Here is a 16,074-nt window from a genome sequence, read left to right as displayed (position 1 = left end):
ATGTAGTCTATCACAGTGCCATCCGTTTTGTCTCCAAAGCCCCATACACTACCCACCACTGTGACCTGTACGCTCTTGTTGGCTGGTCCTCACTACATGTTCGTCGTCAAACCCACTGGCTCCAGGCCATCTATAAATCACTGCTAGGCAAATCCCCGCCTTATCTTAGCTCATTGGTCACCATAGCAGCACCCACCCGCAGTCTGCGCTCCAGCAGGTATATCTCACTGGTCATTCCCAAAGCCAACACCTCCTTTGGCCGCCATTCCTTCCAGTTCTCTGCTGCCAATGACTGGAACGAATTGCAAAAATCTCTGAAGCTGGAGACTCTTATCTCCCCCAATAACTTTAAGCATCAGTTGTCAGAGCACCTTACTGATCACTGCACCTGTACACAGCCCATCTGAAATTAGCCCACCCAACTACCTCATCCCTATATTGTTATTTAATTTGCTCTTTTGCACCCCAGTATCTCTATTTGCACATAATCTCTTGCACATCTAGCATTCCAGTGTTAATACTATTGTAATTATTCTGCACTATAGCCTATTTATTGCCTTACCTCCATAACTTGCTACATTTGCACACACTGTATATATATTTTCTGTTGTATTTCTGACTTTATGTTTTTTTTACCCCATATGTAACTCTGTGTTGTTTTTATTGCACTACTTTGCTTTATCTTGGCCAGGTCGCAGTTGTAAATGAGAACCTGTTCTCAACTGGCTTACCTGGTTAAATAAAGGTGAAAAAAAAATAAAAAAATGAACTGGAGAAACAGGTAGAAAGACATGAACTAGCCGAATGAACTGGAGAAACAGGTAGAAAGACATGAACTAGCTGAATGAACTGGAGAAACAGGTAGAAAGACATGAACTAGCTGAATGAACTGGAGAAACAGGTAGAAAGACATGAACTAGCTGAATGAACTGGAGAAACGGGTAGAAAGACATGACCCACTAGAAAATCACAAAAAATATAAAAGTCTGACAACGGCTACACCATGACCTTTTACATTTACATTTTAGTCATTTAGCAGACGCTCTTATCCAGAGCGACTTACAGTTAGTGAGTGCATATATTATTTTATTTTTCATACTGGCCCCCAGTGGGAAGCGAACCCACAACCCTGGCGTTGCAAACGCCATGCTCTTCCAACTGAGCTACATCCCTGCCGCCCCCATGGGTCTCCCGGTCGCTGCCGGCTACGACAGAGCCTGTTTTCTATAATAGGTGCATTTTTTAAAAATCCAAAATATCTTTCTAAAGGGTGTCTGGAGATAAGTTGGTTAAATATTTATTGTGCATCTACCTACAAAGTTACTATGTAGTTGATTGGAAACCATCGCTCCACTTTTATAAAAACTATACAGGAGATTTAGACTCCAACCCATTCAACTCTTCTTCTACTATAATACTGTCACTCTCCACCAGCTTGGGTAGAAGAGGCCTCCAACCCATTCAACTCTTCTTCTACTATAATACTGTCACTCTCCACCAGCTTGGGTAGAAGAGGCCTCCAACCCATTCAACTCTTCTTCTACTATAATACTGTCACTCTCTAGTTCTAGGAGACAGTCTTACTTACTTCCTTCTTGGAGCCTTTCTCCTGCAGTGACTTAAGCTGTCTGTGCTGGTCCTTGTTAACGAGTATCCAGCCTCCATCTATGTCCGACACCGTCTTGGGAGAGAAGAGAGACAAGTTTCATCTTTCTGCTCCAAACCATCCTCGTTGAGGCTTACATAAAACTGTTCCTCAGTTTTAAGTCCAAAACGAACTATTCCACTGTTGTTTGTTCAAGTAGAATTGCATACACACACACACACACACACTCACACACTCACACACACAGTTGGCAGCTGCATACACACATATACAAGTCAATGGCACACACACGTCGCACACAATGGTAAACACACACACGCGCATGCAAACGCACGTTTGCCGATTCTCTCTTTCCGATAAAATATTGCATCCTTTGACGCATAACATTAGCTAGACCCCCACACCGAGCTGACACAGCAGCCAGATCAGATCAACCATCTCTGAAATGCTCAGGAAAACACCATCATGTTGCTGCTGTATCTGGGTGATGGGGTGTTGCTATAAAAAGACATGGGATGTGTTCCAAATGGCACCCTATTCCCTATATAGTCCACTGCTTTCGACAAGAGGCCTATGGTCCCTATATAGGGAGTAGGGTGTCATTTGGGACATACCAGTAAGGAAGGAGGGCCGGGACCATACCAGTAAGGAAGTAGGGCCGGGACCATACCAGTAAGGAAGTAGGGCCGGGACCATACCAGGAAGGAAGGAAGGAGGGCCGGGACCATACCAGGAAGGAAGGAGGGCCGGGACCATACCAGGAAGGAAGGAAGGAGGGCCGGGACCATACCAGGAAGGAAGGAAGGAGGGCCGGGACCATACCAGGAAGGAAGGAGGGCCGGGACCATACCAGGAAGGAAGGAAGGAGGGCCGGGACCATATCAGGAAGGAAGGAAGGAGGGCCGGGACCATACCAGGAAGGAAGGAAGGAGGGCCGGGACCATACCAGGAAGGAAGGAAGGAGGGCCGGGACCATACCAGGAAGGAAGGAAGTAGGGCCGGGACCATACCAGTAAGGAAAGAAGTAGGGCCGGGACCATACTAGTAAGGAAGTAGGGCCGGGACCATACCAGGAAGGAAGTAGGGCCGGGACCATACCAGTAAGGAAGTAGGGCCGGGACCATACCAGGAAGGAAGTAGGGCCGGGACCATACCAGTAAGGAAGGAAGTAGGGCCGGGAGGGACCATACCAGTAAGGAAGGAAGTAGGGCCGGGAGGGACCATACCAGTAAGGAAGGAAGTAGGGCCGGGAGGGACCATACCAGTAAGGAAGGAAGTAGGGCCGGGAGGGACCATACCAGTAAGGAAGGAAGTAGGGCCGGGAGGGACCATACCAGTAAGGAAGGAAGTAGGGCCGGGAGGGACTATACCAGTAAGGAAGTAGGGCCGGGACCATACCAGGAAGGAAGTAGGGCCGGGACCATACCAGGAAGGAAGGAGGGCCGGGACCATACCAGGAAGGAAGGAGGGCCGGGACCATACCAGGAAGGAAGGAGGGCCGGGACCATACCAGGAAGGAAGTAGGGCCGGGACCATACCAGGAAGGAAGGAGGGCCGGGACCATACCAGGAAGGAAGGAAGTAGGGCCGGGACCATACTAGTAAGGAAGGAAGGAGGGCCGGGACCATACCAGGAAGGAAGGAGGGCCGGGACCATACCAGGAAGGAAGGAGGGCCGGAACCATACCAGTAAGGAAGGAAGTAGGGCCGGAACCATACCAGTAAGGAAGGAAGTAGGGCCGGGACCATACCAGTAAGGAAGGAAGTAGGGCCGGGACCATACCAGGAAGGAAGTAGGGCCGGGACCATACCAGGAAGGAAGTAGGGCCGGGACCATACCAGGAAGGAAGTAGGGCCGGGACCATACCAGTAAGGAAGTAGGGCCGGGACCATACCAGGAAGGAAGTAGGGCCGGGACCATTCCAGGAAGGAAGGAGGGCCGGGACCATTCCAGGAAGGAAGGAGGGTCGGGACCATACCAGGAAGGAAGGAGGGCCGGGACCATACCAGGAAGGAAGGAGGGCCGGGACCATACCAGGAAGGAAGGAGGGCCGGGACCATACCAGGAAGGAAGGAGGGCCGGGACCATACCAGGAAGGAAGTAGGGCCGGGACCATACCAGGAAGGAAGGAGGGCCGGGACCATACCAGGAAGGAAGTAGGCCCGGGACCATACCAGTAAGGAAGTAGGGCCGGGACCATACCAGTAAGGAAGTAGGGCCGGGACCATACCAGGAAGGATGTAGGGCCGGGACCATACCAGGAAGGAAGGAGGGCCGGGACCATACCAGGAAGGAAGGATGGCCGGGACCATTCCAGGAAGGAAGGAGGGCCGGGACCATACCAGGAAGGAAGGAGGGCCGGGACCATACCAGGAAGGAAGGAGGGCCGGGACCATACCAGGAAGGAAGTAGGGCCGGGACCATACCAGGAAGGAAGGAGGGCCGGGACCATACCAGGAAGGAAGTAGGCCCGGGACCATACCAGTAAGGAAGTAGGGCCGGGACCATACCAGTAAGGAAGTAGGGCCGGGACCATACCAGGAAGGAAGTAGGGCCGGGACCATACCAGGAAGGAAGGAGGGCCGGGACCATACCAGGAAGGAAGGAGGGCCGGGACCATACCAGGAAGGAAGGAGGGCCGGGACCATACCAGGAAGGAAGGAGGGCCGGGACCATACCAGGAAGGAAGGAGGGCCGGGACCATACCAGGAAGGAAGTAGGGCCGGGACCATACCAGGAAGGAAGGAGGGCCGGGACCATACCAGGAAGGAAGGAGGGCCGGGACCATACCAGGAAGGAAGGAGGGCCGGGACCATACCAGGAAGGAAGGAGGGCCGGGACCATACCAGTATCATGATACTCGTTAGTATCGTGGCAAGGAAACAAAACACAAAGCAGATTCAGCTACTTTAGAAAAACAGCCCTAATGTTGGAAACAAACATCATTGTCATCCAGAGTCACATTTATAGTTTCCCAGCAGGTTTTTAAAGGACCAAAATGCTCTGTGGTTTCATTTTTTTGCCCTAAGAGGAAGCAGTTTCAGGTATACAGGAGATTTAATCAGAAATCCTAAACACAAACCTAAGCTTCAGACCTGCTTGATCATTCAAAATACCCATCTACCCCAAATTAAGAAAAAAAAAGCCAACAGACAACCAGTATGACCTCTGTGTGACCTATGATCCCTCACCTGAGCGTATAATAGGTTCAGTCCCACTCGGTTGTCCATTACATCACTGTCATACGCCGTGTCCCAGTAACTACAAACACAACGAGGGAGAAAGAGAGAACACTTGAATACCAAATGAACAACAAACAATTTGGATAGCAGCCAAGAACTTGAAACCTGAAATTCAATAAAAACACAATTTGCGATAGAAGTTACATTTTAAAAAAGCAATCATACTTGGGCTGTTAATCAAATGTTAATGTCTTGGATGAGGGGCTGTTGTATCTTTGTTGGGTATGAAATGTAATTAAGTGTGATCATTGATACCTGCAGGCTTAGTGCCTGGAATGTGGCACGGTGAGGTGGAACGGGGCGGATGTGTGTGTGCGTCTCTCTCGGTGTGTGTCTGCTCTGAGTCGGAGCCTGCAACCACAACATTATATGGGACGTGCTCCCCTGAATGTTTTTGAAACCTGATAGTTCTGGGGGTTTTAATTTCACATGTAATACATGTGCGGTGGATGGCCTTGTTCAGATTCATAGACGCATTGTGGAATGTTTTGCATTAGACTTTGGGATATTCAATAACAATGTCGTTGGACATGTTCTTCTGGCAGTTTATGGGAAGGATTCTGACTGAGTGTCCATTAAAGAGCATCTTAGAGAAGGTGTCCATTAAAGAGCATCTTAGAGAAGGTGTCCATTAAAGAGCATCTTAGAGAAGGTGTCCATTAAAGAGCATCTTAGAGAAGGCATCATGATATTCTCATGTTAGTCTTATTATCATAGGCTTTTAGGTCCATAAACTGGAGAGTTACTATTGCTAACTTTTGATTGGATGCAGACAGTAGGCTACGTTCTGTCACTGATCCAAAGAAACCTTAGAATGGTTTGTGATGGCATGCCTCATTATGACATCATAGAATGCGACAAGGTTAAATACTTTCATTAACTCTAGCTTGTCATTATTGACTGGCTAAGCAATCTAGCATTTAGGTTTTTTATAATTTAATAAGAAATAAGTAGCAGGAGCGCTTCAGGTACTCCAAAACAACCACAGGTGCTCTTGAAGGGGAGGTGCTAAGGGGCATAAAAAGGTATTTGTGGTTATATCATTTCCTTTTGCTTTTCAATAGGTTTTATAGTGTTGTCCATCAAGACTCATTCTACATCGATAGGTTTTATAGTGTTGTCCATCAAGACTCATTCTACATCGATAGGTTTTATAGTGTTGTCCATCAAGACTCATTCTACATCAGTCCATCAGACTAATCTTTGTTGACGTTTAAAAATAGTGGTTCTGATGAACACCCGTGATTGGATGGCTGTCCTCCTGATCTTCCTTCTGATTGGTGGAGGTCTGGCAGCACCCCTAAGGAACAGAGGTAGGGGGGAGGAGACTGCTAACCTGGAGCTGATTTCTGACCCTCATCTTATCAAGGACCACATCAGCCTTTTTGATGATTATGGTTTGAGGCCTATGCCCCCTCATCTGCCACCCTACCTCCGAAGCCCTTACCAACCTGACCTGGAGGATGAATACTACTAGAACCACACCGAAGATACTATCCAGACCGTCTCTGTAGGACATAAGTCCACTGTATTTGAACTGGTATGCCTTAAAAACAGCACTGGGGAGTAAAGGTGTAGAAAGCTAGTTCATGTAACTGTGTTATTACCTTTGCTGTATAAAATAAAGAAAAAACACATGTAGTGTACTGTATATACATACTTACTTACTTACTTACAATACATGACCAAAAGTAAGTAAGTATATATACAGTACCAGTCAAAAGTTTGGACACACCTACTCATTCAAAGTTTTTTTTTTTTTTTTTTTTTTTACATTGTAGAATAATAGTGAAGACATCAAAACTATGAAATAACACATATGGAATCATGTAGTAACCAAAAAAAGTGTTAAACAAATTCTTCAAATAGCCACACTTTGCCTTGATGACAGCTTTGCACACTCTTGGCATTCTCTCACCCAGCTTCATGAGGTAGTCACCTGGAATGCATTTCAATTAACAGGTGTGCCTTGTTAAAAGTTAATTTGTGGAATTTCTTTCCTTCTTAATGCGTTTGAGCCAATCAGTTGTGTTGTGACAAGGTAGGGTTGGTATACAGAAGATAGCCCTATTTGGTAAAAGACCAAGTCCATATTATGACAAGAACAGCCCAAATAAGCAAAGAGAAACGACAGTCCATCATTACTTTAAGACATGAAGGTCAGTCAATCCGGAAAATTTAAAGAAGTTTCTTCAAGTTCAGTCGCAAAAACCATCAAGCGCTATGATGAAACTGGCTCTCATGAGGACCACCACAGGAATGGAAGACCCAGAGTTACCTCTACTGCAGAGGTAGCTTAGTGGTTAAGAGCGTTGTGCCAGTAACCGAAAGGTCGCTGGTTCTAATCCCCGAGCTGACTAGGTGAAAAATCTGTCGATGTGCCCTTGAGCAAGGCACTTAACCCTAATTGCTCCTGTAAGTCGCTCTGGATAAGAGCGTCTGCTAAATGACCAATTATTATTATTATTATTATATAAGTTCATTAGAGTTACCAGCCTCAGAAATTGCAGCCCAAATAAATGCTTCACAGAGTTCAAGTAACAGACACATCTCAACATCAACTGTTCAGAGGAGACTGTGTGAATCAGGCCTTCATGGTCGAATTGCTGCAAAGAAACCACTACTAAAGGACACCAATAAGAAGAGACTTGCTTGGGCCAAGAAACACGAGCAATGGACATTAGACCAGTGGAAATCTGTCCTTTAGTCTGGAGTCCAAATTGGAGATTTTTGGTTCCAACCGCCGTGTCTTTGTGAGACACGGTGTGGGTGAACGGATGATCTCTGCATGTGTATTTCCCACCGTAAAGCATGGAGGAGGAGGTGTTATGGTGTGGGTGTGTTTTGCTGGTGACACTGATTTATTTAGAATTCAAGGCACACTTAACCAGCATGGCTACCACAGCATTCTGCAGCGATACGCCATCCCATCTGGTTTGGGCTTAGTGGGACTATCATTTGTTTTTCAACAGGACAATGACCCAACACACCTCCAGGCTGTGTAATGGCTATTTTAACAAGAAGGAGAGTGATGGAGTGCTGCATCAGATGACCTGGCCTCCACAATCACCTGACCTCAACCCAATTGAGATGGTTTGGGATGAATCAGACGGCAGAGTGAAGGAAAAGCAGCCAACAAGTGCTCAGCATATGTGGTAACTCCTTCAAGACTGTTGGAAAAGCATTCCAGGTGAAGCTGGTTGAGAGAATGCCAAGAGTGTGCAAAGCTGTCATCAAGGTAAAGCGTGGCTATTTGAAGAATCTCAAATATATTTTGATTCGTTTAACACTTTTTTGGTTACTACATGATTCCATATGTTTTATTTCATAGTTTTGATGTCTTCACTATTATTCTACAATGTAAAAAATAGTAAAAAATAAAGAAAAACCCTTGAGTGAGTAGGTGTGTCCAAACTTTTGACTGGTTGTGTATACACACTGAGTCTTTCCATGACAGACTGACCAGGTGAATCCAGGTGAAAGCTATGATCCCTTATTGATGTCACTTGTTAAATCCACTTCAATCAGTGTAGATGAAGGGGAGGAAGACTATGTAATTAAATAATCAATTTATGTTATTGATTGCTGCATTGTTGGATTTGGAGCTGGTAAGGTATTTGTGCGCGTGACATTAAAACTTGAAATTTAATCCACCTGTGATTCAACTGTAATCCAACCAGTTTAACACCCCATCATTTATAATCCAACCAGTTTAACACCCCATAATGTATCATCCAACCAGTTTAACACCCCATAATTTATCATCCAACCAGTTTAAAACACCCCATAATCTATAATCCATCCAGTTGAACACCCCATAATCTATAATCCAACCAGTTTAACAACCTATAATCTACCTGGAACCTAACTAGTGAATGAGGATGAAGTACCAGATCAATGTGGAGCTATATACAGGGAGTACTAGTACCAGATCAATGTGGAGCTATATACAGGAAGTACCAGTACCAGATCAATGTGGAGCTATATACAGGAAGTACCAGTACCAGATCAATGTGGAGCTATATACAGGAAGTACCAGTACCAGATCAATGTGGAGCTATATACAGGAAGTACCAGTACCAGATCAATGTGGAGAGGTATGAGATATTTGAGGTAGATATGTACATGAAAGCGGGGTAAAGTGACTAGGCATCAGGATTGATTATAATAAGGTATTTGAGGTACAGTGCTATGAAAAAGTATTTGCCCCCTTTCTAATTTTCTCTACTTTTGCATATTTGTGATACTGAATGTTATCAGATCTTCAACCAAAACCTAATATTAGATACAGGGAACATAAGTGAACAAATAACACAACAATTATATATTTATTTCATAGACAAAGTTATGCAACACCCAATTCCCCTGTGTGAAAAAGTAATTTCTCCCTTACACTCAATAACTGGTTGTGCCACCTTTAGCTGCAATGTCTCCAACCAAATGCTTCCTGTAGTTGTTGATCAGTCTCTCACGTCGCTGTGGAGGAATTTTGGTCCATGCAGAACTGCTTTAACTCAGTGACGTGTGGGTTTTCAAGCATGAACTGCTCGTTTCAAGTCCTGCCACAACATCTGAATTGGGATTAGGTCTGGACTTTGACTAGGCCATTCCAAAACTTCAAATGTGTTGCTTTTTTTAGCAATTTTCATGTAGACTTGATTGTGTGTTTTGGATCATTGTCTTGCTGCATGACCCAGCTGCGCTTCAGCTTCAGCTCACAGACGGATGGTCTGACTTTCTCCTGTAGAAGTCTCTGATACAGAGCAGAATTCATGGTTCCTTCTATTAAGGCAAGTCGTCCAGGTCCTGAGGCAGCAAAGCATCCCCAAACCATCACACCACCACCACCATGCTTGACCTTTGGTATGATGTTCTTACTGTGAAATGCAGAGTTTGTTTTTCACCAGGCATTACTGGAACCATGTCGTCCAAAAAGTTATACTTTTGAATGATCTGTCCACAGAACGTTTTTCCAAGATTCTTGATGATCATCTAGGTGCTTTTTGGCAAACTTGAGTCAACATTTTGGACGAGATGGGTCCCATTATGCCTGGCGAAAACCAAACGCTGCATTTCACAGTAAGAACATCATACCAAAGGTCAAGCATGGTGGTGGTGGGGTGATGGTTTGGGGATGCTTTGCTGCCTCAGGACCTGGACGACTTGCCTTAATAGAAGGAACCATGAATTCTGCTCTGCATGGAAGAGTGGGCCAAAATTCCTCCACAGCGACGTGAGAGACAGATCAAAAACTACAGGAAGCATTTGGTTGGAGTCATTGCAGCTAAAGGTGGAACAACCAGTTATTGAGTGTAAGGGGGTGATTACTTTTTCACACAGGGGAATTGGGTTTTGCATAACTTTGTTTATGAAATAAAAGATATAAATATGTAATTGTTGTGTTATTTGTTCACTTATGTTCCCTTTATCTAATATTAGGTTTTGGTTGAAGATCTGATAACATTCAGTATCACAAAAATGCAAAAGTAGAGAAAATTAGAAAGGGGGCAAATACCTTTTCATAGCACTGTAGATATGTACATGATGGCAGGGTAAAGTGACTAGGCATCAGGATAGATAATAATAAGGTATTTGAGGTAGATATGTACATGAAGGCAGGGTAAAGTGACTAGGCATCAGAATAGTATTCAGAAGGCATCAGAAGTTATTTGAGGTAGATACAGTGGGGAGAACAAGTATTTGATACACTGCCGATTTTGCAGCTTTTCCTACTTACAAAGCATGTAGAGGTCTGTAATTTTTATCATAGGTACACTTCAACTGTGAGAGACGGAATCTAAAACAAAAATCCAGAAAATCATATTGTATGATTTTTAAGTAATTAATTTGCATTTTATTGCATGACATTAGTATTTGATCACCTACCAACCAGTAAGAATTCCGGCTCTCACAGACCTGTTAGTTTTTCTTTAAGAAGCCCTCCTGTTCTCCACTCATTACCTGTATTAACTGCACCTGTTTGAACTCGTTACCTGTATAAAAAGACACCTGTCCACACACTCAATCAAAACAGACTCCAACCTCTCCACAATGGCCAAGACCAGAGAGCTGTGTAAGGACATCAGGGATAAAATGGTAGACCTGCACAAGGCTGGGATGGGCTACAGGACAATAGGCAAGCAGCTTGGTGAGAAGGCAACAACTGTTGTCGCAATTATTAGAAAATGGAAGAAGTTCAAGATGACGGTCAATCACCCTCGGTCTGGGGCTCCATGCAAGATCTCACCTCGTGGGGCATCAATGATCATGAGGAAGGTGAGGGATCAGCCCAGAACTACACGGCAGGACCTGGTCAATGACCTGAAGAGAGCTGGGACCCCAGTCTCAAAGAAAACCATTAGTAACACACTACGCCGTCATGGATTAAAATCCTGCAGCGCACGCAAGGTCCCCCTGCTCAAGCCAGCGCATGTCCAGGCCCGTCTGAAGTTTGCCAATGACCATCTGGATGATCCAGAGGAGGAATGGGAGAAGGTCATGTGGTCTGATGAGACAAAAATAGAGCTTTTTGGTCTAAACTCCACTCGCCGTGTTTGGAGGAAGAAGAAGGATGAGTACAACCCCAAGAACACCATCCCAACCGTGAAGCATGGAGGTGGAAACATCATTCTTTGGGGATGCTTTTCTGCAATGGGGACAGGACGACTGCACCGTATTGAGGGGAGGATGGATGGGGCCATGTATCACGAGATCTTGGCCAACAACCTCCTTCCCTCAGTAAGAGCATTGAAGATGGGTCGTGGCTGGGTCTTCCAGCATGACAACGACCCGAAACACACAGCCAGGGCAACTAAGGAGTGGCTCCGTAAGAAGCATCTCAAGGTCCTGGAGTGGCCTAGCCAGTCTCCAGACCTGAACCCAATAGAAAATCTTTGGAGGGAGCTGAAAGTCCGTATTGCCCAGCGACAGCCCCGAAACCTGAAGGATCTGGAGAAGGTCTGTATGGAGGAGTGGGCCAAAATCCCTGCTGCAGTGTGTGCAAACCTGGTCAAGACCTACAGGAAACGTATGATCACTGTAATTGCAAACAAAGGTTTCTGTACCAAATATTAAGTTCTTCTTTTCTGATGTATCAAATACTTATGTCATGCAATAAAATGCAAATTAATTACTTAAAAATCATTCAATGTGATTTTCTAGATTTTTGTTTTAGATTCCGTCTCTCACAGTTGAAGTGTACCTATGATAAAAATTACAGACCTCTACATGCTTTGTAAGTAGGAAAAGCTGCAAAATCGGCAGTGTATCAAATACTTGTTCTCCCCACTGTATGTACACGAAGGCAGGGTAAAGTGACTAGGCATCAGGATAGATAATAATAAGGTATTTGAGGTAGATAGAGCGAGAGAGCGAGAACGAGAGCGAGAGCGCGAGAACGAGAGCGAGAGCGCGAGAGAGCGAGGGGGGGACAGGGAGAGAGAGAGAGGAGGGCAGGGAGAGAGAGAGCGAGGGGGGGACAGGGAGAGAGAGAGAGAGGGGGGGGGGGCAGGGAGAGAGAGCGAGAGGGAGCGAGGGGGGGCCAGGGAGAGAGAGAGCGAGAGAGCGAGAGGGGGACAGGGAGAGAGAGAGAGAGAGGGGGGGGGCAGGGAGAGAGAGAGAGAGGGGGGGGCAGGGAGAGAGAGAGCGAGAGGGGGACAGGGAGAGAGAGAGGGGGGGGCAGGGAGAGAGGGGGCAGGGAGAGAGGTGGCAGGGAGAGAGAGAGAGAGAGAGAGAGAGAGAGAGAGAGAGAGAGAGAGAGAGAGAGAGAGAGAGCGAGACAGGGAAAGAGAGAGAGAGAGACAAGGACAGAGGAAGGTGAAGACAGAGGAAGGTGAAGACAGGTGAAATACGACAGTGTTAAAAGTCGAGGAGGGAGAGAAGTTATCAGTCCTCAGACTGCAGACAGAGAAGCCTCTCGTCCCTAACACACACACGGTGTCCAGAGGACCAGAGACAGACGTCCTTCAAGGCTTTCTGCTCTTTGATAAACTCTTTGATCTTCAGTCAATATGTTGTACCTGTATCTCTGTACCATCTATTATACTATACTATCTCTGGCTTCACTTCTATAAACCAACTGGACACATACTGGAACAACTCAGGCGATGAGTGTCCGGTGATGTCACAAGTACAGTACTGGTGACATCACTCAGTAAGGTTTGTGGTGTAGTCTTAATGGTTTCACCGAGATCATCTATAGAAGAGATTAGAGAATCCAGACAGGTCCTCACTTGTCGGTACTTGGAAGGAGAGAAACCTTGTAACAGTTGCTGCTTGCTAAAGTGCCAAGTGGTTGACATTTGTTCAGTGTTTTCGCTGTATTTAAACGCCGTAGAGAGGTAGAGGAGTAGAGAGGTAGAGGGGTAGAGGAATCATACCTTTTTCGCAGCATGATGTGGAACTCTGAGCTCCGTAAGCTGGTGACCGATACATATGGTAGCTCAAACTCCTGTAGCTTCCTCACAACTAAAGAGAGAGAGAGAGAGAAAGAGAGGGGTAGGTAGAGAGAGAGAGAGAGAGAGGGAGGATAGAGGGAGAGAGAGAGAGAGAGAGAGGGGTAGGTAGAGAGAGAGAGAGAGAGAGAGAGAGAGAGAGAGAGAGAGAGAGAGAGAGAGAGAGAGAGAGAGAGAGAGAGAGAGAGAGAAGAGAAAGAGAGGGGTAGGTAGAGAGAGAGAGAGGGGTAGGTAGAGAGAGAGAGAGAGAGAGAGAGAGAGAGAGAGAGAGAGAGAGAGAGAGAGAGAGAGAGAGAGAGAGAGAGAGAGAGAGAGGGAGAGAGAGGGAGAGAGAGAGAGAGAGAGAGAGAGAGAGAGAGAGAGAGAGAGAGAGAGAGAGAGAGAGAGAGAGAGAGAGAGAGAGAGAGAGAGAGAGAGAGAGAGAGAGAGAGAGAGAGAGAGAGAGAGGGGTAGGTAGAGAGAGGAGGTGTGGAGGTAGAGGGACAGAGGGAGGGTGGGGCAGAGAGATTTGGAGAGAGAGAAAAACATACGACATTATAAAATTATAAAATCCATGTACACAAACAACAAGTGTGCGGTTAAAATTGGCAAAAAAAAGACTTACATTTCTTTCCACAGGGCCGTGGGGTGAGACAGGGATGCAGTTTAAGCCCCACCCTCTTCAATATATATATCAACGAATTGGCGAGGGCACTAGAATAGTCTGCAGCATCCGGCCTCACCCTACTAGAATCTGAAGTCAAATGTCTACTGTTTGCTGATGATCTGGTGCTTCTGTCACCAACCAAGGAGGGCCTACAGCAGCACCTATATATTCTGCACAGATTCTGTCAGACCTGGGCCCTGACAGTAAATCTCAGTAATACAAAAATAATGGTGTTCCAAAAAAGGTCCAGTTGCCAGGACCACAAATACAAATTCCATCTAGACATCGTTGCCCTAGAGCACACAAAAAACTATACATACCTCGGCCTAAACATCAGCGCCACAGGTAATTTCCACAAAGCTGTGAACGATCTGAGAGACAAGGCAAGAAGGGCCTTCTATGCCATCAAAAGGAACATAAAATTTGACATACCAATTAGGATCTGGCTAAAAATACTTGAATCAGTTATAGAACCCATTGCCCTTTATGGTTGTGAGGTCTGGGGTCCGCTCACCAACCAAGAATTCACAAAATGGGACAAACACCAAATTGAGACTCTGCATGCAGAATTCTGCAAAAACATCCTCCGTGTACAACGTAAAACACCAAATAATGCATGCAGAGCAGAATTAGGCCAATACCCGCTAATTATCAAAATCCAGAAAAGAGCCGTTAAATTCTATAACCACTTAAAAGGAAGCGATTCCCAAACCTTCCATAACAAAGCCATCACCTACAGAGAGATGAACTTGGAGAAGAGTCCCCTAAGTAAGCTTGTCCTGGGCCTCTGTTCACAAACACAAACAGACCCCACACAGCCCCAGGACAACAACAACAACAACACAATTAGACCCAACCAAATCATGAGAAAACAAAAAGATAATTACTTGACACATTGGAAAGAACAAACAAAAAAACAGAGCAAACTAGAATGCTATTTGGCCCTAAACAGAGAGTACACAGTGGCAGAATACCTGACCACTGTGACTGACCCAAACTTAAGGAAAGCTTTGACCATGTACAGACTCAGTGAGCATAGCCTTGCTATTGAGAAAGGCCGCCGTAGGCAGACCTGGCTCTCAAGAGAAGACAGGCTATGTGCACACTGCCCACAAAATGAGGTGGAAACTGAGCTGCACTTCCTAACCTCCTGCCAAATGTATGACCATATTAGAGACACATATTTCCCTCAGATTACAGCGATCCACAAAGAATTCGAAAACAAACCCAAATTTGATAAACTCCCTTATCTACTAGGTGAAAAACCACAGTGTGCCATCACAGCTGCAAGATTTGTGACCTGTTGCCACAAGAAAAGGGCAACCAGTGAAGAACAAACACCATTGTAAATACAACACATATTTATGTTTATTTATTTTCCCATTTGTACTTTAACTATTTGCACATTGTTACAACACTGTATATATACATAATATGACATTTGAAATGTCTTTATTCTTTTGAAACTTCTGAGTGTAATGTTTACTGTTAATATTTATTGTTTATTTCACTTTTGTTTACTATCTACTTCACTTGCTTTGGCAATGTTAACACACGTTTCCCATGCCAATAAAGCCCTTAAATTGAATTGAGAGAGGCAGAGAGAGAGAAAGGCAGAGAGAGAGAGAGAGAGAGAGAGAGAGCGAGAGGGAGAGCGAGAGGGAGATGGAGATGGAGAGAGAGAGAGGCAGAAGGGAGGTAGATGGGGAGAGAGAGAGAGAGAGAGAGAGAGAGAGAGAGAGAGAGAGAGAGAGAGAGAGAGAGAGAGAGAGAGAGAGAGAGAGAGAGAGAGAGAGAGAGAGAGAGAGAGAGAGAGGCACGTGTCTGTGAACATGCAGTTAGATATCATTACTCTGCTCCAGCAGCATCCCCTGAGGGCACTGCCTCTATCCCTCTGATGCTCAATGTGCTCTCAACCGCATCTGACAAATTTGCTTATTTGTGTGTGTGTGTGTATTTATATATTTTTGTGTGTGTGTGCACACGCGTCCGTCTGTCCCTCATTGTGTGTCTGTCTATGTGTACTGGAGTCTGACTGTGTAGTAAGGCTTTTGTCCATGGAGCCCTAAATTATTCATAGATATAAGAGTTTTGATACAGTGGATGCATGCGTTTGTCTTTGTTTGG

The 16,074-nt window shown here is 45.5% G+C and overlaps 1 protein-coding gene across 1 annotated transcript in view; it reads right to left on the bottom strand.

The window, feature by feature from the left end:
* LOC311125950 (sorting nexin-17-like) overlaps nt 1-13,314 on the bottom strand; it is a gene marked incomplete at its 5' end in the record, with an annotated part of 28,071 nt that extends 14,757 nt beyond the window's left edge. The window contains 3 exons of the mRNA XM_084199978.1: nt 1,589-1,681; nt 4,798-4,867; nt 13,227-13,314. Of these exons, the coding sequence (XP_084056104.1) occupies nt 1,589-1,681; nt 4,798-4,867; nt 13,227-13,314 (251 nt within the window). The remainder of the gene's footprint in view (nt 1-1,588; nt 1,682-4,797; nt 4,868-13,226) is intronic.
* Nucleotides 13,315-16,074: the final 2,760 nt, after the last annotated feature.

This window comes from Coregonus lavaretus (genome assembly GCF_964263955.1).
Source record: "Coregonus lavaretus genome assembly, contig: HAP1_SCAFFOLD_1997, whole genome shotgun sequence".
Taxonomy (NCBI): Eukaryota; Metazoa; Chordata; class Actinopteri; order Salmoniformes; family Salmonidae; genus Coregonus; species Coregonus lavaretus.
Note: the sequence above shows the minus strand (reverse complement) of the source record. Positions and strands in the feature narration are given on the sequence as shown.